Source organism: Cottoperca gobio, chromosome 20, assembly GCF_900634415.1.
Source record: "Cottoperca gobio chromosome 20, fCotGob3.1, whole genome shotgun sequence".
Lineage (NCBI taxonomy): Eukaryota > Metazoa > Chordata > Actinopteri > Perciformes > Bovichtidae > Cottoperca > Cottoperca gobio.
The window spans coordinates 10,195,626-10,220,017 of record NC_041374.1 but is presented as its reverse complement, the minus strand read 5'-3'; the positions used below and the strand labels follow the sequence as shown (position 1 = coordinate 10,220,017).

General features: G+C 42.3%; 1 protein-coding gene across 1 annotated transcript in view; it reads left to right on the top strand.

Annotated features, from left to right (window-relative positions):
- The window catches only part of cntnap2a (contactin associated protein 2a), a 259,501-nt gene that overhangs the window by 224,704 nt on the left and 10,405 nt on the right, over positions 1–24,392 (top strand). Inside the window, 4 exon segments of the mRNA XM_029457576.1 lie at positions 6,312–6,548; positions 10,783–11,016; positions 11,706–11,839; positions 19,799–19,892. Of these exon segments, the coding sequence (XP_029313436.1) occupies positions 6,312–6,548; positions 10,783–11,016; positions 11,706–11,839; positions 19,799–19,892 (699 nt within the window).

The following is a 24,392-nucleotide window of genomic DNA, read 5'->3' as shown; positions in this document are numbered from 1 at the left end:
TGGCCACTGCCTAAGTGCACAACAGCCATGTCATTTTAATTTGATAGAAAAAAACGTGCTGTCTTTACTTCCCGTACTGTTGGCCTCAGAAACAAACATCCTTTGGACGTTTCAGAAGTCAAAGACGAACAGCAGCCTCTTCTGGAAATGACTGGGTTCACTCTAAAGAGTCTTTAGTCCATCTTAGCCGCAGCCTCTGCTAATTAAGTTCATGTTAATCCAACACACACACGCACACACACAGTCATGTCACGTTTTATACTATGCACACATGAGGACACACGCACGTCTCCAGGAACTAATCCGAGTAAGTGATCAGAGTTTTAATAAAGTTAAAACTGAGCCTCTGCTGCCTGTGAGGGCGTGTGACGAAAACTGACTTTATTCACTTATAGAGGTCATTTTTATTCCTACTTTAATACTTTGACTCAGCATTTATACTTCTTTGGATTAAGAAACTATTATTGCACAAGGAGGATATCAACCCTCTGCCTTTCCTTATCCCGACCACACACGCATTCTGTATCAGACTGATCTCACACCAATTATACTCGCATTTTGTTAAAGAGGTCTGCTTAGTTCTTTATGGCTTCATCCTCCTCTCCACACAATGCCCTCTCGAGCTCATCCGCAGTTCAAATGGCAGAATAAATGTCCAGTTTTCTCCCTATGCTTTCACTTCTCTGTCTAATTCTACCTTTTGTGCTGAGCTGTCAATGCTTCATAAACCAAACTCTGCGGCTAAAATAGTTTCAGGGATTTGTGGATAGAAGAGAAAGTGCTGAGGCGGATCACAGAGTTCCTACTATCTCATGGAAAAAGTTCTGCCCAAAGGAGATTGTTCCAAATTCCAATCAGGCATCCCAATGTGATAGCCTTAACCCCCCGATCCCCGTTTATAATATAATTTCACCGTCTCATCACTTTTGCTGATTCGAACGCCGCTGAAGCATCCTCACCTTATCATGTCCCAATTTGCCTCTCAGTGTATTTGCACTTTCATTTAGTGAAATGAAAAGGTGCAAGAAAGGTTTCGTCCCTGTGCGACTCGCGGCTATGAAACCTGGAATATAATGACTTCCAGATAGAGCCTCGGCCTCATTTGCATGTGTGTATTCTGGCTCGTCAGTGGAATGCAGACAGGAGGAAGCTCCGGCCTCATGTGTGTGGCACACATCTGAGAACACGAGAGATAGAGAAAAAGCAGGGAAGGTTTTGTAACAACAGCCTCAGAGGTGTCAGCTCCTTCTCATATCTGATCTGTAATCCTGCTAAATCCTCACTTGAGGATTGCTTTGAGAAGTTACAGCGTGGCACACAGGAAGTGACCCGGCCACTAAAGGGAAGTGCTTTAGATTCGGCCTCTGACATCAAGAGGAGATTGAGATCTTTTTGTGTTTGATGGAGAGATTTGGAAAGAGTAGGGAGAGCCTTGCAGCCATCAGGATTCTGTCTGAAGTCGACTGATTCTTCCCAAGCCACTTCACACGTCGTCCCCGATGGATATTGACGCGGCTGTTTGAACGTAGTGAGCGAGGGAAGACAATGCAAACCAGAAACCTCAACAATAACTTTACAAAGGATCAAAATGATCTGTTTGTACGATTTCACATAATCGCACAGGAGGGGAGAACAACAGGGAGCTTTACTTTGCTGTTCTCATATCTGTCACTGTATCATCTCCGTCTCTCTTTCTCAATCAATATGCTCCTCATCAAGCATTTGATTGCTTTAGTGTTTACTGCACAGTGGCTCATTTGCTGTAATGACCCTGAGAGTAAATGTTATACCATCAGCCTGCTGTCATTTACTTCACACTGTTAACTTTTAGCTCTCCAGTTCATTTCATACATGCACATAACCATCAATCTTGCCACGTTTTATTCACTTAATTGCACCATCTGTTCTTTTGATTCCCCTTTTGATTGATGCTCACTATTTTTTTTATGTTTTTGCATGTTTTTACTCAATGGTTGGATTGTTTTGTCTTTCTTTCCCACTTTGGGTTTTCTGTCTCCGTGGATCGACATCTTGCATGTTTCTACTCACTGCATGTGTGCGACACCTGTCACAGGGAAACCAGCCACGCTCACCTGCCGAGACAGTAGGTAACATTTAATGAGTCTAATGAAACATGTCTGTGACGCTGCAGACATAATGACACAGTTATGTTCACAGTGCACACCAACACGCATGTGTACGGACCTCACCTACAGTTTACATTCTGATTTCGTGGTGACAGTTTATGCAGGATTATTTTCTGAAATGTAACTCATGCTGTCGTGCAGCTGCTTTTTTAAAGCATTATGTTCTCCGGTCGTCCATAAATACGTACACGTCTGTCCCATCGTCATGAACGCGACATCTCAGGCTCATGTCCACTTGCACTCGAGGATGAACTCATTAGAATTTGGTCAAAGACTCACTGTGACTTCAAGAAACACATTTTTGGCCATAACTCAAGAATTCATATGCAATTATGACAATCAGTCATGGATGCAAACTCCAACTTGACTGGCTGACGGAGACGTACTACCATACTTTAATTTACTAGATGTTAGACTCTTGCTTTTTGTAATACACAAGTACATTATACGTGCAGTGATCCATCAGAAGCAAACCCATTATGGACCTTTAAGGAGATCGTTTGGGGGAAACATTGCTGTAAACTAACAGATTTAAAGCTCGGCTGGTAAAATGGGATTTCTATGATAATATCTCCCACCTGGAAAGGCTTTGGAAATGGCATTCAGACCACGTAAATCAAAAATACTCATTTAAAACCAATACAAATTGCATCCTGAAGTGCACCCCCGATAAACATGGAGTAGGTGAACACTGGTTTGGAGGTCTCTTCAGTTTTTAACGAAGGAAATAGGACATACCACCTTTTTAATAAGCCACTTATACAATTATAATGGAAAAATAGCAGCACAGCAGATGTGTGTACACATGGGGAATATATACATGCATACTGTATGTCCATTCTCTTAACTCTATACAGTATGTTAGTGCATACTGTATGAGTATTGATTAGTTCATCATGACTCAGTAATGTGGAATCTAAACCAACACACAGTGAAGGTTTAAAGATCACATTTTATGACTTCTCTTTTAATTGGTAAGTTAGTGTGTGTGTGTGTGTGTGTGTGTGTGTGTGTGTGTGTGTGTGTGTGCGTGTGCGCACCGTCTTTAGCCTAATGAATATACAATGTTTCCTCATTAGCACATCCTACCAGGGTAACATGCCTTCTATAAGGTGAATGTGTTTGACTTTTCATGTCAGTGTTTCTGTGCAGCCATACGCTGATGTGCATGAAGAAAGAGACAAAATGCACAAAGTTAAAGGTTTTATTAGATATTATTATTTTCACGTTGTGTGTGTGTATATATATATATATATATATATATATATATATATATATATATATATATATATACAGGACTGTCTCAGAAAATTAGAATATTGTGATAAAGTTCTTTATTTTCTGTAATGCAATTAAAAAAACAAAAATGTCATGCATTCTGGATTCATTACAAATCAACTGAAATATTGCAAGCCTTTTATTATTTTAATATTGCTGATTATGGCTTACAGCTTAAGAAAACTCAAAAATCCTATCTCAAAAAATTAGAATAGTTCCTCAGACCAAGTAAAAAAAAAAGATTTATAACAGCAAAACAAAATCAAACATTTGAAAATGTCCATTAATGCACTCAGTACTTGGTTGGGAATCCTTTTGCACGGATTACTGCATCAATGCGGCGTGGCATGGAGGCAATCAGCCTGTGGCATTGCTGAGGTGTTATGGATGCCCAGGATGCTTCAATAGCGGCCTTTAGCTCATTAGCATTGTTGGGTCTGGTGTCTTTCAGCTTCTTCTTCACAATACCCCACATATTCTCTATGGGGTTCAGGTCAGGGGAATTGGCAGGCCAATCGAGGACAGTAATGCCATGGTCAGTACACCAGTTACTGGTGGTTTTGGCACTGTGGGCAGGTGCCAGATCATGCTGGAAAATTAATTCCTCATCTCCATAGAGCTTTTCAGTAGACGGAAGCATGTAGTGCTCTAAAATCTCTTGGTACACAGCTGCATTTACTCTGGGCTTGATGAAACACAGTGGACCAACACCAGCAGCTGACATGGCTCCCCAAACCATCGCTGACTGTGGGAACTTCACACTGGATTTCAAGCAACTTGGATTTTGCTCCTCTCCAGCCTTTCTCCAGACTCTGGCGCCTTGACTTCCAAATGAAATACAAAACTTGCTTTCGTCTGAAAAGAGGACTTTGGACCACTGTTGGCAACTGTCCAGTGCTTCTTTTCCATAGCCCAAGTCAGACACTTCTTCCGTTGTCTTGAGTTCAGAAGTGGCTTGACCATGGGAATACGGCTATTGTAGCCCATTTCCCGGACACGTCTGTGAACAGTGGCTTTTGATACCTGGACTCCAGCTTCAGTCCACTGTCTTTGAAGCTCTCCCAAATTCTGGAAGCGACTCTTCTTCACAATGCTGTTAAGGCTGCGGTCATCTCTCTTGGTTGTGCAGCGTTTCCTGCCACATTTCCCCCTTCCAACAGACTTTTTGTGGATGTGCTTTGAAACTGCACTCTGTGCACAGCTTGCTCTTTGAGACATTTCTTTTTGTGTCTTACCCTCCTGATGGAGGGTGTCAATGATGGTCCTCTGGACAGCAGTCAGATCAGCAGTCTTCCCCATACTTGTGATTTAGTTTACTGAACCAAGCTGAGTGTTTTTCAAGGCTCAGGAAACCCTTGCAGGTGTTTCGAGTTAATTAGACGATTCAAGTGATTCGTTGAACACCCTACTAGTATACTTTTTCATGATATTCTAATATTTAGAGATAGGATATTTGAGTTTTCTTAAGCTGTATGCCATAATCAGCAATATTAAAATAATAAAAGGCTTGCAATATTTCAGTTGATTTGTAATGAATCCAGAATGTATGACATTTTTGTTTTTTTAATTGCATTACAGAAAATAAAGAACTTTATCACAATATTCTAATTTTCTGAGACAGTCCTGTGTATATATATATATATATATATATATTTTGGCCACGATAACCGTGTAATGAAAATCTGATATTGTGACAGCCCAATATACAGAAACATTGACTTAACAGGCTCTATTACACACAATACAGAAACGGTATGCACCTGTGTGTGTGTGTGTGTGTGTGTGTGTGTGTGTGTGTGTGTGTGTACCTGTGCACGTGTCCGCTCCGGTCTCTGCAGGCCTCACAGCCTGCTGTCCATTTAATCAGAGACTGATTTAGACCTGGGTAAACAGGTGGCAGAAACCTCCAGCCAATCAGTGGAACAAAATAGATTAATTAGCAGGTCTACTAAAAGTCAAACCCTCTGTGGGAATGGAAAGTGGAGAAAGCCTGTGAAAGCCGTGCTGCATCCTGATATGTGAATAATGTATCTGTTGTGGAAACTCAAATACATGTATTATATTATTAGATCTGTGTCGTCGGCCTCATTTTTTGGCGAAGCTAGCAGATGTGCTAAACTGACATGTGTTAACTAGACACTTCTCTGTAATCCAAAGGATGCAATTGAAAGGTTTTGATAACTAAAATGCCCCTCGGCTCTTGTGAATGAGCGTGTGCGCCCATACCTGTGTGTTTATCCATACAGTGTAGTCCTCTTTTGTGGCTGTGCTAGTGGATGTTTGAATCTATACCTGTGGGTGCATGTTTATGAGTGTGTTTATTGCTATAGTCATTTAGGTGCACATTAATCTGTTTAACACCCCTACTCTGTCCAAGTTAATGGGTAGTTAGACTGTAATGGTGCAAGGCCAGAATGACGATGGAGGCACTTTAGAGGAATGGCTATCGACACCCCAAGGCTAAGCATTAATGCTCATATTGACTCGTTCAAATCAGGTGCGCTGTGTGTGGTGTGTTTCAAATGTGTGTGTTTCGTCTGTAGTCTGTTTACGTGCTTTTGTGCCTCCATTTGCAAGTGTATGCTTGTGAGATGTTCATTAAGACACAGTGTTCATTAGGCTGTTATAATTAGTGAAGAAATCAAACGTGTTGAAGGTGGTTTCAAGAACAGCGTCACAGTCGGAGCGATTAACGTGACATCAGTGGCTTCCTCCAGGCGTTTGGATATTAACGTTCCTGAAAGAGATTAAAACAGCCTCTTACATTCAAAATGTCTTCTGTGACCCTGACTTCCATTTGCCCTCCCTTCTTTCTTTTTATTTGTTTTCCTTCCTATGTCCCAATGTTGCGCTGACGCCACCTCTCCTCGCTTCCTCGCTGCTCAGGTGCTGCAGGGGGTCAGAGGGGGTTTCTGGGATGTATCCGAGCCCTACGGATGAATGGCATCACCCTGGACCTGGAGGAGAGGGCCAAGGTCACGCCCGGGGTCAAGCCCGGTTGCCAAGGCCACTGCACCAGTTTTGAGATGTTCTGCCAGAACGGAGGGAAGTGTGTGGAGAGGTACAACGGATACTTGTGTGACTGCACCGACACCGCCTACGATGGCCTGTTCTGCATCAGAGGTGAGGACAATTTAGGAAAGACAATTTCAGTCTCCAATTGAAGGTAGATCACGGGGCTATAAATGCATCATGCTGCTCTTCATCTTCAAAACTTCAATTGCAAGACAAATCAATCTCTCTTCGTGTGGGCTTTCAATTTTATGCCTGGTTGTATTTCCCCTTTGCCAGCACTGCAGGGTTTTTTGCAATTCCCTAAGGTCTCCAACAGTAGCTGATAAATAGGTTTTTTTTTTATATCTTTTATATCCTTCCTCAAACCCAACAAACTACCTTTCTGCTCAGTCGTAATCTCTCTGCCAACACTTTTACGCTAAGTTTTAAGGGCATCTTTGTGAAGCCATGCGTCCCTGGTACAGTCGCTCTTTACTTCACAAAGCCAGAGGCAGATAGCGACAAGATTACTGCTGGAGTAGTTGTGTTTCAATGAGCTTCATTGCCTGACAACCCACTGTGATTTTCTGCTGTGATTGTCCTCACTTCCTATTCAGTGTGGAGCTGTCTGTGTGGAAAGTCTTTGGGCTTGCGATAAAAGGTATCGATTGAGAGCGATATTGCGCTTACCCACCAATTCTCCCTGATTTTAGAGAGCGCTCACTGAATGTTAAAACTGTGCCAATGCAGAGCTCAGAGATCAAACTAGAAACAAACCAAATGCTTCAATTCACTAAGCGGAGGGTAGCTATAGGTTTTTGAAGTTCACAGATGAGAAGTGTCACACTGATACTGCTCCTGCTGCATATTGCTACAGCATCATGTTTGTTTCAGAGGGATTCATTAAAGTTCTACTTCCCGAAACAAGTTTTCTTAAAATGCTCTGGGGAGAAGAGCAGCAGTGCTGTCAGAGGCTTTCTGCTAGCTCCCAGTCAGGGAGTTGATCCCCGACACGTGAATTAATTTGTTTCCTAAAGCCTAATAGTGTTTTTCCCCTGTGCTCTTGGCAGGGGGGGTGACAAGATGACAGAAAAGCAAAGTGTGCGCGCCCGTGTCTGTCTGTGTGTGTGTGTGTGTGTGTGTGTGTGTGTGTGTGTGTGTGTGTGTGTGTGGACCAGAGAAGAGGGTGACAGTGTGTGATGATATGTTAGCGTAAAACATGAGAAGACCCCCTTTGAATCCTGTCATAACCAATCAGGCATTTTGGGATTTAGAGAATAGAGATTACTGTCTGTGTGAGGGTGTGTGATGGTGTATTAGTCTGTCTGTGCGTGTGTCACAAAAAGAGAGAGGCAAAGAAAGGGGGAGAGCACACCCTTGTGTCTGTTTGTTCCCGTGCATGACATGTGACTCTCCTCTTCCTCGTCTGCATCCTCCTTTTCACTCATCACTGCTTCCAGTCTTCATCTTCTTTGTTTTCCTCTTTTCTCCTCCTTGTGTTCCCCGTTTCTCCTCGCTCTTCACACGTCTTCTTTTTTTATTCTCTTCTCTCATCTCCTGTCTCTTTTATCTACAATGCACCTCTTCCTCTTCTGGCTTCAATATCTTTCTGCTTCTCTATCTTTCTTTTCTGTCTTTGTCTCCTTTACCTATTCCTCCCTCCGTTACCCCTCCTTCATTTCTTCTTCTTCTTCTTCTTCACAGGTTCTCTCCTCCCTCTCGTTGCTCCCTTCTTCCACATTTATCCCCCCTGCTCTGTCTTCTTTTCTCTCCTTCCTCTTTGTTTACTCGTTCGCCTCTACATTTGCAATCCTTCTTCACCTCCTCCTCCTCCTCATTTCTTCTCCGGCCCTCTCCTTTTTATTCTCTTCTCTCCCAGTTGCCCATCTCCTGTTTTCTCTTTCCTTTCCGAATGTCTCCCCCTCTCTCCCAGTCCTCTCAGCGAGTGAAAAATGCATGAAGCCAGCCATAATTGCATAGTGCATTTCCATTGTATCCATATTTACACACTGCTCAGGGGACCCTGCAGTATTATTATTATAAACTCTCATTCTTCATGCTTTTCTGCCCTTGAGGGTCACATGGAGCCGATGTGCACATGTACATACATATACATGGACACGCACGCACACATCCTGTGGAGGTTTGCAGGCTTGCACACATTCTCTTTCCAAAACTTCTTCATGCACTGACATGCAACACACACACACACACACACATGAAAAGTCCCTGCCCTGGAGCACAGTTTTCTCATTCTCTCTTATGCTTGCAGACTGTGTGTGTGTGTGTGTGTGTGTGTGTGTGTGTGTGTGTGTGTGTGTGTGTGTGTGTGTGTGTGTGTGTGTGTGTGTGTGTGTGTGTGTGTGTGTGTGTGTGTGTGTGATACTGCTGAGGCTCTGGGCAGCAAGGAGTCTCTCTTCTTTTTTTCTCAGCAGGGCAGAGAAGGCTGAGACAGGTTACACAAAGGCCCCCACATACTCTACAGTTTGTATGAATAAAGATCAAATGTAAAAATGGCTTTTAAAGATAAAGGGATGTCAGGATTGGAGCCAGTTGCACAAGTTCTTCGTAAAGTTTAAACTTAGCCTAGTCATAATGATGAACACCGGCACCACACAAACAAGTCCCATAGAAATGAGTTGTCTCGTTATTTACTCCTGTAACTGTCGAGTAGCTGATAAAGCTAATGTTAGCTTCCTAATGTGACGAGTTAAATAATATAGAATTTGGTTAAAGCATCTGACTGGGTCGTTCATGAGTACCACGGGTAACCACCAGGTTCTCCACGGCCTTCCAACTGAACAACTTTTACTAAAAATAAAGCAAAGCAAATGTTGTCAACATGTCTCAATAACTCAACTAAAGTAAAGCTTAATTAAAGAGTCTCTCTGCACCCGAGTGCCTTCAGCAGGTGGCGGCTGGAGGGATTGACTTGGCCTTGTGCTCTGCCAAAATGATTTAATTTCTGCCCAAGTAAGTTAATTATAAAGTAAACTGGGAAGAAATTTTTTAAAAAGAACACAGCGATGACCTAATAACCAGGTACACGTAATGAGATATCTCTAAACTGCATGAATGCTACTAACACACATGCATTCCTCTATCAAGTATACATTAGTCATTAAAACAAAGAGGATTAGCCTTGTGCATATGAAACTATCATAATTGGAAGCTGGCTGACCGTGTTAACGTTAGCTGTCTTATCCAACAGAGAAGAGTAAACACTTATATAAATAAGTATACGATGCTGTTTAATGTAAGATGTGAAAGTAGCAGAGATAACGTGACGTCTTATATCCACAGATATTCAGTTCTGTTATGTTGTTGATTTGTTTTTCCACATATTGTTTTGTAAGCATGCTCCTCTGTCAGAAATACTGCATTGTGTCTGATATAAGTTTGATTCACTTAATACCCGCAAGCACGGATCTTTACAGACGGTGAACAATCCAGAAAACAAAGTCAGGAGCCGGCGATTTGAAAACTTTACAAGCTTTCCGCCTGGTTAACTCAGAACAATTGGTAAAAGAGGTCTCTGCAGACTTCCAACGCTGGAAACTATATCAGTGCACAGCAGAATGGAGGATAAAAATGCGGCTTGCCTGTACGCCGATACCAGTCAGAGAACTTGCCCATTTTCTAGTAATAAACCTTCTATTAAATTTAAGTAATGTAGCTTGAAGTATTTATTGTACTGTGTCCGGTGGGAGACGATGGGTGAAGTGAAGCTTTCAAATCAGAGCAAAATATGTTCACTTAGTATTCTTCACTCCTCCGGGGTGTGTACATTACCACTGCCGGGCAAACATGTCAAGAAATATTCCATGGCGTTCATTTACACTCCCACACACACACACACACACACAACCAGAGGCTCGCCGCTTTCCCTGCAACCGTTTAATTTCACGCACATTGTGCTTTTTTATCTCCTTTGTAACTGACACACACACTGAAACAAAAACAAGGAGCGCTGAAGCGTAACCTAAAAAATAAGGTTCCTTCTTTCAACACTTGATTACGAGAATCAATAAGCCTCCTGGAATGGCTGGAATATGCCATTAGGTCTGTTAATGTACTGGTAAACAATGTATTGTTTGGTTTCAGATGCTGCAGCACAGCAATTTACCACCCACTTTACTTCACCTCCTGAACACAGCCTTATGTATGTGTGTATTTCTCTCTGGCCATTTAATACGTCTACTTTGTTGTGTCTTGGCGTGTGGGAGCTGATGAGGGTTTGTGTTTGGAATGTTTTTCTTGTTTTGTTTGTTTTTTGCAAAGATGCATCTAATTCTGCTGCGCTTCAGTATTTATTGTCTGTGTGCTCATACAGTTTCCTTATTCCTTCTGTCTTCTCACCCAGACGTCGGGGGTTTCTTTGAGGCGGGAACACTGGTCAAGTATAACTTCATGCCCGAAGCCGTTGCAGGAGCCAGTAGGGACGCAAAGATCCTGACGCACCAGCTGACGCCACATGAAGTGAATCTAACAAAGGAGGAAGTGGCCTTTAGTTTCAGCACATCCAACGCTCCAGCTATTCTGATGTACGTCAGCTCCAAGACGCAGGATTATCTGGCTGTGGTTTTAAGGCAGAATGGTATGATCCACACACACACACACACACACACACACATGTATTTTGTGGTTGCTCACCACTAAACAGTCTTGGACTAATGCTTGTTAGTGCTCCAAAGTCCATTTTTAAAGGCTGTCCTTGCAGCACTGTTTGTATAGTTCTATAATCTCCAAGAACACCCCCCCCCCCTCCCCCCCCACTGAGCAGGCAGCTAAGTGCTTTGATGGAATAGAAGTAATAAAAAATTGACAGTGCCATCTAGCGTTTTAGCAATCGATGCACAACAACCAAAATAAAACTACAAAATACTCACACTGCCGAGGGGGTGCAGCTAGACATTCTCTGGCCCCCTGCGCACTGGGAGCCTTGAGACAGTAAATATCTATAATCCCCTGTCAAGATGTGGGCCCTCTGAATCATTCAGGGTTTCTACCCCCCACCCCTCATGCTCCATCACTTCAAAAAGAAAACTACATGTTGGCCTTAAGTGTTTAGTTCAATCAGAATCTTTCTGGCAAGTGTTCGGTGCCATCAAGTAGCAATACTATAACTTCTCATGGGCTCGTCAGGAATCCTGTTTTTGCAGCCAGAACTTGTATTTATTCAGGTTTTTATTGATGAGAGCTCGTGCTTAAATCCTGTTAGAGACCTGCAGGAGTGATGCTGTGCAACCAGACCAGGTTATAAACCACCGGCCTGTTTGTCTTCAGGTTCACTGCAGGTGCGCTACAACCTGGGAGGTCTGAGGGAGCCATTTTCTATAGATGTGGACCAGAGAAACCTGGCCAACGGACATCCACACAGCATCAACATGTCCCGTGTGGACAGACACATCACCATCCAGGTACAGACCGCACACACACGCATACAAGGAGAGCGTGGTATTGCACACACATACACTAACTTCAGTATTGTTCAACCTGGACCATATTTTCCCATGTGTTTGTGTGACTAAGTGACTAATAGAGACGATTTTTGAAATTGGTTCAGAATTGAGCGAGAGCGCTGCAGACAGCAGCCGCTAAACGAGCTGCGATGTAATTGTTTTTGCCGCTGACAGTCTCAGATTGTTATTATAAATGTCTGACAACATCATGGAATCATAACATTTTGGACCCTACAGAGAAATATAAACTTGTTTTTAACCTTTCGCTGTTTCTAACCAAGTCTCGCTCAAAGAGATGTCTCGTTCTGAATCTCGTGTCTAGTCCACATTGTTGAAATCAGCATATTCACACATTGAAAACCTTTTAGATAACACACAGCTACACTTTCTCTACTGCAACACAACCACCAACTCTATTAACACGACGCTCCTCTCTTAACCTCTCGCACCTTTCCACCGTTTTCAAAAAGAAAACGTTGTATTTCACTGTAGGGTCCTTTCCATAATGTTGTCAGACATTTATAATAGTAATCTGAGGCTGTCTGTGGCAAAAACAACAGCTTTTAGTGGACGTACGTTGAAGGATTACATTGCAGCTGTTTCGTGGCTGCTGGCTCTTTCTCAACACTGAACCAATTTTAAAAATTGTCGTCCCCATTAGTCACTTAGAGACAAAAACATGGGGAAATAAGGTCCAGGTCGAAAAACAGCGAAGTTCCCCTTTAAGTCAGAGGGGAGAGAAGTGTCCTGTTGAAAGTGCTTGTCCTCTGCCTCTGCTAATCCACTTCCAGCAGACAGCCTAAGTATAGCAACAGAAGAGAATGCATCGATCTCTCTCTGTGTGTGTGCGTGTGCGTGTGTGTGCGTGTGCATGTGCATGTTACTGCATGCTGTTGTGTGATTGTGGCTACATATCTTTGTGTATTTGCCTTGTGTGGCTGCATGTGTGTGAGACACAGCGAGACAGACTGAGCATGTGTGTGTTTGCGCTCGAATATTTGTGTGTGTGTCTGCGTTTTGTGTGTGTTGAGTTTGTTTGTGTGCTCTTGAGTTTTGTGCTGCTAAACAGCTTAATGCAGATCAATACAGCCGAGCCTCAGTCAGTAGCTGTCAAGGATGGAGTGAGAATTCAGCTAAACTATTACAGACTACAGACTAAAACGCTCCGATTTGGCTGCAGGCTGCAGTTTATGGAGGAATGGATGGCAGCCGCCTGTAAAACCTAGTTATTGGTTACATTCAGATGGGAATAAATTTGTAGTTGCAGTTTATGGTTTGCCAAGAAAAGGATTTGTTTTGTGTAAAATGTTTAAATTAACATCTACTTGTATATGCATGGCCTCCTGAATAATGTGTCATTTAAATGACATGTTTGCTCATCATTTATTTTGTATGCATTTTAAAATGTATAGGATGTACATTGTTTGCAGTTGCATAGAGTGTGTTGTATATATATTCACATGCTCACTTGTGGAGAGCCCACCTACCCCCTAGTGGCCACATGGAGGCATTGCATTAAGCAGAGCCCTTCCCTCCTCTGCTGCATCATGTCCATCATTTTGTATAACCTTGCTCTACTAAATATTATTAATATTCCAGCTATTTGCTTACATTCTGCACTCTTTATCCTCCCTGGGTTTAATGTTCATGCTGACAGAATCACATTTCCCTGTCAATGAAGTTTCTTATCTGCCGTTTCATGGATTACTTTCCATCCATGAAACACTTGACCTTGTTCTGCATCGCCTCTATTTTAGGAATTATTCTAGAGAAAAACCTTAACACCTTTTTTGATTCTTGATAAAAAAAAATTGATTTGAATAATTGGGGGAGTTGAGCGCTACATAATTAGAGAAAGAAATGGAAAAGACATGCAAATATAATGCAAATGGGGAGACGTACGTATTATGCAACTAACCATTGTATTAACACATTAAAGCAAAATGTGAAGAATAACAATACTTCATATGAATGTTTACAGAATATTTAAATTATATATATATATATATATATATATATATATATGTGCACTCAGAGAGAGCAGTCCTCCGTAAATGCCACATCTTGCAATCTAAACAAAATTTTAAAATAATGTTGTTTGCTTGGCCCACGCTTCACCCTTCCACCACAATTTATGGAAATGGGGCCAACAAGCAGAGGTAATGAAGCCCCTTCAGTGTTGCTTTCATTAAGGTGAAATACAATGTTTGCCACAATGAATCACAGGACATCTGCAAACCAATAATCTTCTACATAAGTCTTTAGCCCTTTCTGTCTCTCACTGCATGCACAGGCTAGTGAGCAGCTCCATACTGACATCTCATCCCTACATTCACACACTACAGTAAAGAATTGCGACAGGAAGTAAATTAATAAGTGAAACATCCAATGGCTGAGCCAATTACCTGCTGCAGCTGCTGATCATCCCAGAGGAGCACTGCAGCACACGCACACGCACACGCACACACACACACACACACACACACACACACACACACACACACACACACAATGAAATATTAAGTGAAGTGTTAATCCCCAGTTTACCATGTGCCAGGCTGTACTCTGAATAACAATCCAGTGATTTAATCATAAACATTAAAGGATAACTTTGATATATTTCAACCTTACTTTCCCATGCTTATGCGTCTTAGAGACAATTGTTTTTAATTGTTTCAGCATTGAGCGAGAGCGTCCACTAAAGGTGTTTGTTTTTCTTTACCTTTCGTTTGGTCTGGTAGTGTCTGTTGTGTCTGAAGTCTCGTCCTGAATCTCACGTCACATCTGAATATTCGATACGCTTTCTGTACTCCAACACAACACACTGTGACAACAGCAGCTCTCCTCTAACTCTCACTCACATGACACAATAAAAACGTTTTATTTACTTTACTTACTGTCTTTAATGTTGCAGGACACTTAATAGCCTGTCAGTGGCACAAACAGGCACTTTTAGGGGACGTATGTTGACGGTGTGTAATTGCCCCGAGCGATGACACTGCAGCGCTCTCACTCAACACTGGACCAATTTCTAAAAGTGTCTCTTTTAGACACAACAACTATACGTCGATGAGGAGAAGACGAGGGTCCAGGTTAAACAATACTGAAGTTAAATTAGGAGGAACACTGGTGGGCACGATGTGATCATTTGGATTTAAGGGGTGGGAGGGATGCAGAGAGAAAATAGATGAAGTTTATAGATAGGGCATGAAAAGTAGAGCCAGAAGGTGTGCTAACACAGATTACTTTGGTGAGTAAAAGGTTTTCATGTTGTTGCCTTACTGCCTCTGGGTTCTTTGCAAAGTACTAGCATGCACTTAATATCCACGGGTAAACAGATGTGGACATGCATGCACAAGTGCGATCTTGTCAGGTCATCTCACAACAAAGGCTTCACACTGCTACACTACAAAATCAACATTATTCCGTCTAATTAATATCTCTCCATTCCTCCCACCTTTACAGCCTTGAAGGGTTTTGAGTTATAGTTAATTTACTGTTAGCCAGGAGCCATGACTGTAGCTCACACTAATGAGTTGTGAGGAGCGGGGCATATTCTGCTCAGGATGACGACAACAAGAGAAACTCTGCTCACCAAATACTCCAATATAGCATGCACAGAAAAGATTGTATTTCAAATAGTTAAAGAAGAAATAAAACATGCCCAGCATTAAACAGCAGAGAGAAAGTTTGCAACTAGCTGTGAACAAAGTGCAGCATTTAGCACATAAAGAGACAGATATTTCCCCGAGGAGTCGGTGGAAGCTAAAAGAAGAGCTAAAAGGAGATTAAACGTTGGGCAGAAACACGGCTCCCGATGAATGCTAATGTTGCTCGCTGTCTGTAAGATGTGTAAATAGGAAGCTGTTTGTTGTATTAACTTAAGAGGTGATAAACAATGTCGGTGCTGTGTGTACTCCTTGTTTCTGCTGCACCCAAGTGGCTTTAAAATAGTTAGTGCAGAACATCTACAAGTATACCCCACTGTGAAGATGTAGTTATAATGCTGAAGATTTACCCCTCCAATTGTTGCACCATTATATTGTTGTAATTTTATTGCCGATGGTGCGTTCATGTGTAATTAGTATTTTCTGTTTTAGCAGGTGCAGTACCTCAAAGTGCCATACAGTACTTGAGTAAATATACTTAGTTCCACCTCTTCTATAACATCATCGTGAGATTGAGCTCCAGTGATCAGAAAGTTATTTTAAATGTCGTCAACATGTGCAGGACTTGTCCTCCGTGCTGAAGTTATTGTTGGCTGGAATGTACACTAATTACTGAGTTTGGAAATGCATCATAAATAATTTCATGATGCATTAAACCCGAACATGTCAAAGCTACCAGCATTTGAAACATTGTGCTTGAATGCTGATCTGAGGCCTTATTGCAGCTGCTTTGATCTGCGGTGTAACAATGTGAGTGAGAGGCAGAGATATGAGTCAGGTGCAATGAAAGTCAGTGTTACTGGTGGGCCCGCCAGTGGATCCAATTCAATTTCCAGAGTATAAGAGCGAGTTGAGTGTTTACCTGAGGCTGCGGAGGTCTCGCTTCTCTGCTATCACGGTTGCAAATCTTAAAGGCATTTAGACAAGTTTAGTTTAAAGACACGGCAGAGAACAAGTGGGAAGGCGAGTAGGAGTGTGGTAATTGGAATCTGAGAGGAAAGAGAGCAGAGATGGAGAGCAAGAGGAAAAGAGTCAGAGAGGAGACAAAGATAAAGTATTTAGACCCACACAATAAAATAACAAAGATCACTTTGATGCATTTAGGTTATTTAACCCCACCAGGTATATTTCAAAGCGTGGATTTGCATGTGCACACAAATACCTGCTGAAATGTACACACAGGTGTGCAGAGTGCAGTGCAGGAAGCAAGTGTTTGCTCTTTAACAGTTTGGGAGGTTTTGTCAGGTTTGCTCGCTATCAAAGGCGAATCAAGAATCAAGACGAGATCAAAAAGTGTTCCCGTCTCTCAAACTCTCACTGCGAGGGTTTAGAGATGAAAGTGAGAAGTCCCTTCAGGCACCAGGCATCTCATCCTGTTTCCTCTCCTCCCCTCTCCCTCTCCCCTCCTCCCCATTTCCACTCTCCCCTCTTCTCCTCTCCTCTTCTCTTCTCTCTCCTCCTCTTCTCTCCTCCCTCTCCTCATCCCCTCCCCTCTCCTTCTCCTCGTCCCCTCCCCTCTCCCCTCTCCTCTCCTCTCCTCTTCTCTTCTCCTCTCCTCTTCTCTTCTCTCTCCTCCTCTCCTCCCCTCTCCTCATCCCCTCCCCTCTCCTTCTCCTCTCCTCTTCTCTTCTCTCTCCTCCTCTCCTCCCCTCTCTCATATCCTCTTCTTCTCCTCTCCTCTCTCATCCCCTCACCTCTCTCCTCTCCTCCTCCTCCCCTCTACTCTCCTCCCATCTCCCCACCCCACCCCTCTCCTCTCTTCTCCTCTCCTCTTCTCTTCTCCTCTCCTCTTCTCTTCTCTCTCCTCCTCTCCTCCCCTCTCCTCATCCCCTCCCCTCTCCTTCTCCTCTCCTCTTCTCTTCTCTCTCCTCCTCTCCTCCCCTCTCTCATATCCTCCTCTTCTCCTCTCCTCTCTCATCCCCTCCCCTCTCTCCTCTCCTCCTCCTCCCCTCTACTCTCCTCCCATCTCCCCACCCCTCTCCTCTCTTCTCCTCTCCTCTCCTCTTCTCTTATCTCTCCTCCTCTCCTCCCCTCTCCCATATCCTCCTCTTCCCCTCTCCTCTCCCATCTCCTCCTCCTCCTCCCTCTCACCTCTCTCCTCCCCTCTCTCCCCTCCTCCTCCTTTCCCCTCTCCTCCTCCTCCTCCCTCTCACCTCTCTCCTCCTCCTCTCCCCTCCATAGTGTTGTGAGAGTCCGGCTCTGGCTGTGAATGGAATCAGAATAATTCAGTTGTTCACTTGATAATGAGGTCAAACTATTTATTTAAGTGAAAAAGAGAATTAGCATGAATTTGCACTTAGGTTGTGTAATGTTGAGTCTTATTAGTCCCTCGGATATCATTAAGGAAACAGAGCTGCCACGGGTACAAAGTTCTCAATGTACTGTAAAGTAGTTAGAATATATACTGCACATTGGCTAAATTAGATTCATTTTGAGCACATACTGTAGTTAGTGAAATCGATTTCACCCATTGTTAAGTTTCTCTTTGTCTAACCCTGATTACTTTGCTTATATAAGCTTCGTGTAATCTAAGAGGCACCAACAGCGTTTAAAGGAGGAATTGTGTCGTCTAAATGTTGCAGCGTAACAGCAAAAGATCCCAATAATTGCGGTTGTAATTGACAAAGTTTGGTAACATGAGGTTTCTTCCCTGGCTGTCTTCCTCTGTGGACCTTTTGTGTTGGGTTTTAAGACTCAGACCGCCCTCCCTGACTGTGCAGCCAATTTGTTTTCTCAGATAAAAGTAAATAAGATGAGCGCAATTTAATTGTGCCCCATTATCCCACCCTCCAGTCACCGTGGAAAACAAAACCCACACAATGCTCCACTGAGACCGTGGCTTTTGGAAAGAATCAAATTAGGATATGCTGTGTGAGTGTTTGTGCGTGTGCAGAGGGAGAAAGAGGGAGAAATAGAGTGGAGAGGTGGGGGGTAGAGAGTATTTTCTGTATGGGAACACTTTACTGATTCAAACCTCTAAACAAGAGCAACCACACACACATAAATCTCAAGCCCTTAGTGACAGTTTAGCTCCGCGCCCTGCTAACAGGCCACGACAGCTATTCAGCACATCAATGGAACAAATTTCCAGTAAAACACACAGTAACAAAAGTCATTGTTTTCAACCCCCCCCCTCTCCTGGCTCAGGCCGTTGGTTTGCACACTGGTGTATGCTGATTCCTCCTGTGAGCACAAAGAAGGAAGATCTTTTATTTCTGGAACACACACACACACACACACACACACACACACAAACCAATTTGTGGGGTTGAAATAATTCTTGTCAATTGCACCGACTGCAGCCGTCAAGCTAATTAGGAAACTTCAGTGAAACAGCAATAACAAGTTAATTATGTTGCAGGGATATTAAAGTTGTGTATTCCCTCCCTCCATCACACTCTACGCTCTCACATCTCCACAAAACCTCTTCTGTGTAAACACGCTGCTTCTTCTTCTCTCTCTATTTTAAGTTCTCGTGGAAAGGCTTTGAACCCACCGCAGACTTTATAAATTACATATTGTTAATTAATGTGCTCATTTATCTGGAGTCCTGGTGAAGAGTTGTTTGTTTGCAGGATCATTATGGAAGATTGCTTTTAAGTTTGTGTTCAGCCGTGACTAGCTCGACTAAACAAAGAGGTTTTCCTTAATCATGCGGTCGGTGTGACTTCAGTGAGTCTGATAGTATGAAGATAATGACAACACTCATTTCCCTCCTAGTATACAGAGAATAAGCAGAGAACGATAATTAAAAGTGGATTTTTTAGGACATTTTTAAACTGAAATGTTCTATTTATTTTTACAGTATTTCCATAAAACCATCTGGATAAATCGAAGAACATACCAAAGTATGGCTTTTCTGAGCCCCTTGTCTTGAAAACAACAATATTCATGCCTGGCTACGACCTGCAGTGTAGAGAAGACTTGGATTAATATTTGATCGTTTCCTAGTCGCTGGTGGTGCTACTGAGTCCTTTGTCTGGATTTGTATTAGTTATATTACTGAGTCATGGGAATAATATAAAAATGTATTAACTGAGTAGTGAACACTTCTGACCACAAGAGGGAGTCATTGAGCTGTTGGTCGTGCTGTGTTGTAGCTTCACAGAGCTCCTCTTCTTCATCATCTTGTTTAACGTGCAGGTCTGAGGCTTTGTGTCTTTAAAAGTCTGTAGTTTTAGAACCAGACTCTATATAAGAGCAGATACTAATATAGGATGTATTATCTCCCTCTCTCTCTCTCTTTCAGTTGGATTATTACCCTCCAGTCAGCTACAGCCTCCCCGACGCCTCAGACACTCAGTTCAACCTGGTGAAGACGCTGTTCTTGGGTAAAGTGTTTGGTGAGTATGTCTCTGTGTAGAGGTTGAGTCTCTGGCCCCCGCGGGAGAGATACTGAACTGTAACACTGCTGGTGTGTGAGTGTGAACGTGTGAATGGGAGAAGGCTTTCTTCTGTTTTTTATAAATCATTATAATCATTTGTATTTGGGATTAGTGAAGAGTCTGATTGATGCTATTGAGGTTGCAGATTTCCAGGAAACAAAAGCATCGATGCAGTTATTAAAATGTAATTAATGTGTGTGGGTTGACCTTACTCTAATCCTCAACTGGAGCTCATCCATTTGGGTTAAAACCGAACAAAATAATCCCAGTTGTCTCTTGTGAGGGAAACAGTCAGTGGACATCTTTCCTGTCCAAAATGGAAAGCCTGCGCTCAGAGACACACATTGTGAACACAGTGTTGTTGTCATATTTAGGTTCTCAATGTATGTTTTGATATGAGAATAGAGTAGAACAGTTATACTTTATTACGTTAACTCTTTTTAGATAATGCATTTCATTTACAAATGAGTCCTTTATATACATAAATTACATTACAGTTCATTTAGCTGACGCTTTTGTCCAAAGCGACTCACAAAAAGTGCAAACAATCATGAGGATACAACTCCGAACAGCAAGAATCTTGGAGGTACATTATCTTCAAACAGGTGAAATCATTTTAAGTGCAGAACAACAGCTTCAAACAAGCCAAATAAAAGTGCAACTTACTGAAACAATTGAATATGAATTCAACTATTAGCTACAAATAAGATAAACTAATGTAAGTGCTTCATACAAAGAACATAAATAAACAATTAAGGCAATTAAAAAATACACATGGTATTTAAACAAATGCCAGAAATAGCCAAAAGGCTAGACTGGAAGATAAATTAATTTAGAAATCCATGTACACATAAACTAAATCTCTCCACATGCTTCTCTATTGTGTCAGACTCTCAAAATAAAAGAGCCTGTAATGACTCGTTCTGTCCACCAGAGGACGCCAGAGAGCTGAAAGAGGCTTATTGTTGTAGCTGCTTCCGTCTCCGCCTGTGTGGGTGTGCAGCGCATTTGTGGCTGATAAGGTTATGAAATCTGGTAAATACTTTGTTAGGAGCGAAAGGTTCTCTTTTAAATTGTGTTGTCTAGCATTTGATTGTCCAGGATTCCCTCAGTGCTTGAGCAGCGTAGATAACGTCAGAACATAACAATCCTCAACCGTCACTTGATTTACAGACACTGCAGTAGCTTAAATGTGATTCTTTTGCATCAGTTTATTGTTTCCCGCAGAGTTAGCTCAGGAATCATCTGCCCTAACACCTCAGACTCTTTATACCCAAATGATTAACAGACAGTCAGCTCTTTAGGTTTTGCCAAGTAGTAGCTGTGGTTTATGGCTTGATTCTGGTCGGCGTCATTACTCATAATGTACCTCTGACTCTGACTGAAGATTGCATCTCATTATTTGCATATTGCTGCAGTTTGCTCTATTCTTCTTCCCTCGTCTCTTTTGTCCTCTAAAAGGAAAGTCAGTGAGGATGAAGTAATGGCTGACTTCACTTACCAGCCAGAAGTATCGACTGCTGCACACACCGCCAGAACTCCTGGGAATGCAACACCATGCACGCACACACACACACACAAACACAGCCATCCATCTTCTCCCAACTAACACGGCACAGATGCTTTAAGAACACGCAGGACAAAGTCACTGCACATGCCAAAACAACCGCCGCTCATACAGCCATCTCCTCATATGCAGCCTTTTCACATCAATACACTCAACATAGTGAGATGTTACTATAAGTCTCTCGTAGACATCATGGCTGAATAATACATATAGACAAAGCAAGGAAATAAGGAGGTAATTGGACCGGGAAAGAAAGGAGGAAAACAGAACAGAAGCAGGCGTTTGATTCTGCACTTCTCATCAGATCTGCTCCACTTCTGTGTCGGGAGCACAGAGACAAGAGAGGCTGTCAGACGGCTGAGATATCACATTCTCTATTTGTGGGAGACAGAGACTGTGTGTTTGGTTCAGCACACACACACACACACACCGATCACAGCGACGTCTCCTCTGTCACCTCACAGTCTGCTGATGTGGGATAAGATAGCTGGAATAAACATGGTAGAAATAACAACATTAAAGAAATACACAGAAAGATCATTTCTGAGATAACAACAGTGGGTAATGCTTTATATTAAGGTCAATGCAATAAGCACTAGTTAATATGGTTCTTATAAGTGCATATAAGAAGCTTATTAACTGTTATAGGTTAATAAAACAAGGTTTAAGTGTTATATATAGCAACATTACGATCAATAAAAGCCTTTCTTATAATTGATAATAGCATTATAAACACATTTATTCACTTTAACTAACTTAATATTATTGTTTAACCTTTACCAAGCTTTTTTTCTTTGCTTAATTAAGATGAATACATACTTAATTATGCAAACCTTTGGTGCATACCAGCAGAACGCTGCATCACCACTTTTTAAAGGTCATTGAGTAAGCCGGCGTTAGACGACCTTCGAGTTGTTGGGATCAAACTCACATCAGCAGTCGGAGAAGTGTGAAGGTGCTAAAGCATGCGGGCCGTTAAAAACAAGTCAAATACGTTGCGGCCAGTTTAACGACGCTCGCACTGGTCGAATAGGTTCTCTTTTCTCGTTTTCTGCTGCTGCATTTGCAAGTTGCAGCCTATCGTTGTATGTTTCAGGTGATCCCGGTTAAAGGGCATTACAGTAATCTTCTTCCAAAGAGAGGTGCGGTCTGACTCTTGCCACATTGTTGATATGTGGTTTAAAATTCAGCTCGGAGCCAAGAATAACACCCAGCTCTCTTCTGCAGAGTCTTAGTCTTAGTTTTATATACCGGCGCAGCTCTTATGCAGGTTGTGGTGAAGTACTGCTTGAATTAGCAGTTAAAGCCAAGGCTAGTAAACTCACTTTCATTGTGTTCCTGAATGACCTGACAAACACTTAGAAAGACTCCACTGCTGCGGTCAGCACGGTGTCACTCTGAGACTAAAACTCACGTCCACTTAACAGTTTTTGTTTGTTGTAGCTGTCAGTGAATGTCTCAGGTCCTCGCTCAATACACACTGTGCCTTGTACTAATCTACTGATTGTACTAAGTGGTATTGATCAGGACGCAAAGGGATGACTCGGCACAACTCTACATACAGTACACTGAAACTGCTGCAGCATATTTATACGTTATACGCTGTGTGTGTGTGTGTGTGTGTGTGTGTGTGTGTGTGTGTGTGTGTGTGTGTGTGTGTGTGTGTGTGTGTGTGTGTGTGTGTGTGTGTGTGTGTGTGTGTGTGTGTGTGTGTGTGTCCTCCCTGGGTCTCTGTACCCCAGAGGACTAGATGGGGGACATGAGTCATACATTAGCAAGAGCAGCAGACACGCTCCTCAGTGCCACAAATCTGTCTGTGTGCATGGACTGTACATGAGTGTATCCATCTAGGGAATAAATTCAGAGCCAGAGGCAGAGAGAGAGAGAGAGAAGGAAAACAGTGTGATGCTGTTAGAGGCAGACGATGAGCCCTGAGGGTTCCTTGTAAAGGACATGTGCATCAGTCGCTCACTGGAATTCAGATTTCTCTGTATTTAGTGTTTTTATTCCCCCGTCTCTCTCTTTAACTCTGCTCACACACTTATCACACGTTGCTCCCTGTAGGTGCTGCCAATTATTTATGCCGCCTTTTCAAGGTCTAATAGATTTTATCTGAGAAACTTTGAGGCCTAATGGATTTTATTTGCAGGTTTTTTTCTCATGTTTGGCTTTTTTATGTGCTTTTATTTTCAGTTGGTCCTTTTCTTTCACTTCAAACACTTATTGACCCTTGAGATGTATCAGAGAGTATGACTTCTTCACATCAGACTCAAAGGATAATCACTCAAATAAGATATTTTGTCTGTATGTTGTTTTGATAATCATATTTATACAAACACCTTTTTAAGAGCATATTTTGGTGGATGGCCGACATATCAAAGGACTGTTTTTGACAGTTTTTGCCTTTTTTTTTTTTACTAATTAATAAAAAAAGAAACAGATCAGCAGGACAGCACTTAAACAAACTTATTAATTCACAGACAGCCTTCTTCATCATTGCTCAGCAGATGTCACTGTGCACGCTGAGGAGCTGCATTAATAAATCATTTCATTTGGCTGCTGCTGCTGATGTTTTTTGGGGTTTCAGCACTCAGATACTGAGTCCATTGATTCTTTATTAAGTACAAATATTCTCTCACTGCTGAACGGTTTCTAAAGCATGCCGTGATGAAGTACAATCAATGTCCCAGCAGACGTCCTGATAGCAGCTCTTACCTCTCTATGTGCAATCTCTACCATCATAACTGTGCCTTTGAATCAAGATGGACGTACTACCTGTGTGTGTGTGTGTCTGTGTGTGTGTGTGTGTGTGTGTGTGTGTGTCTGTGTGTGTTTAAGAATGACATCATGCCATCCTCGCTGGCTATCAACACTAGTTGTATTTTATACTG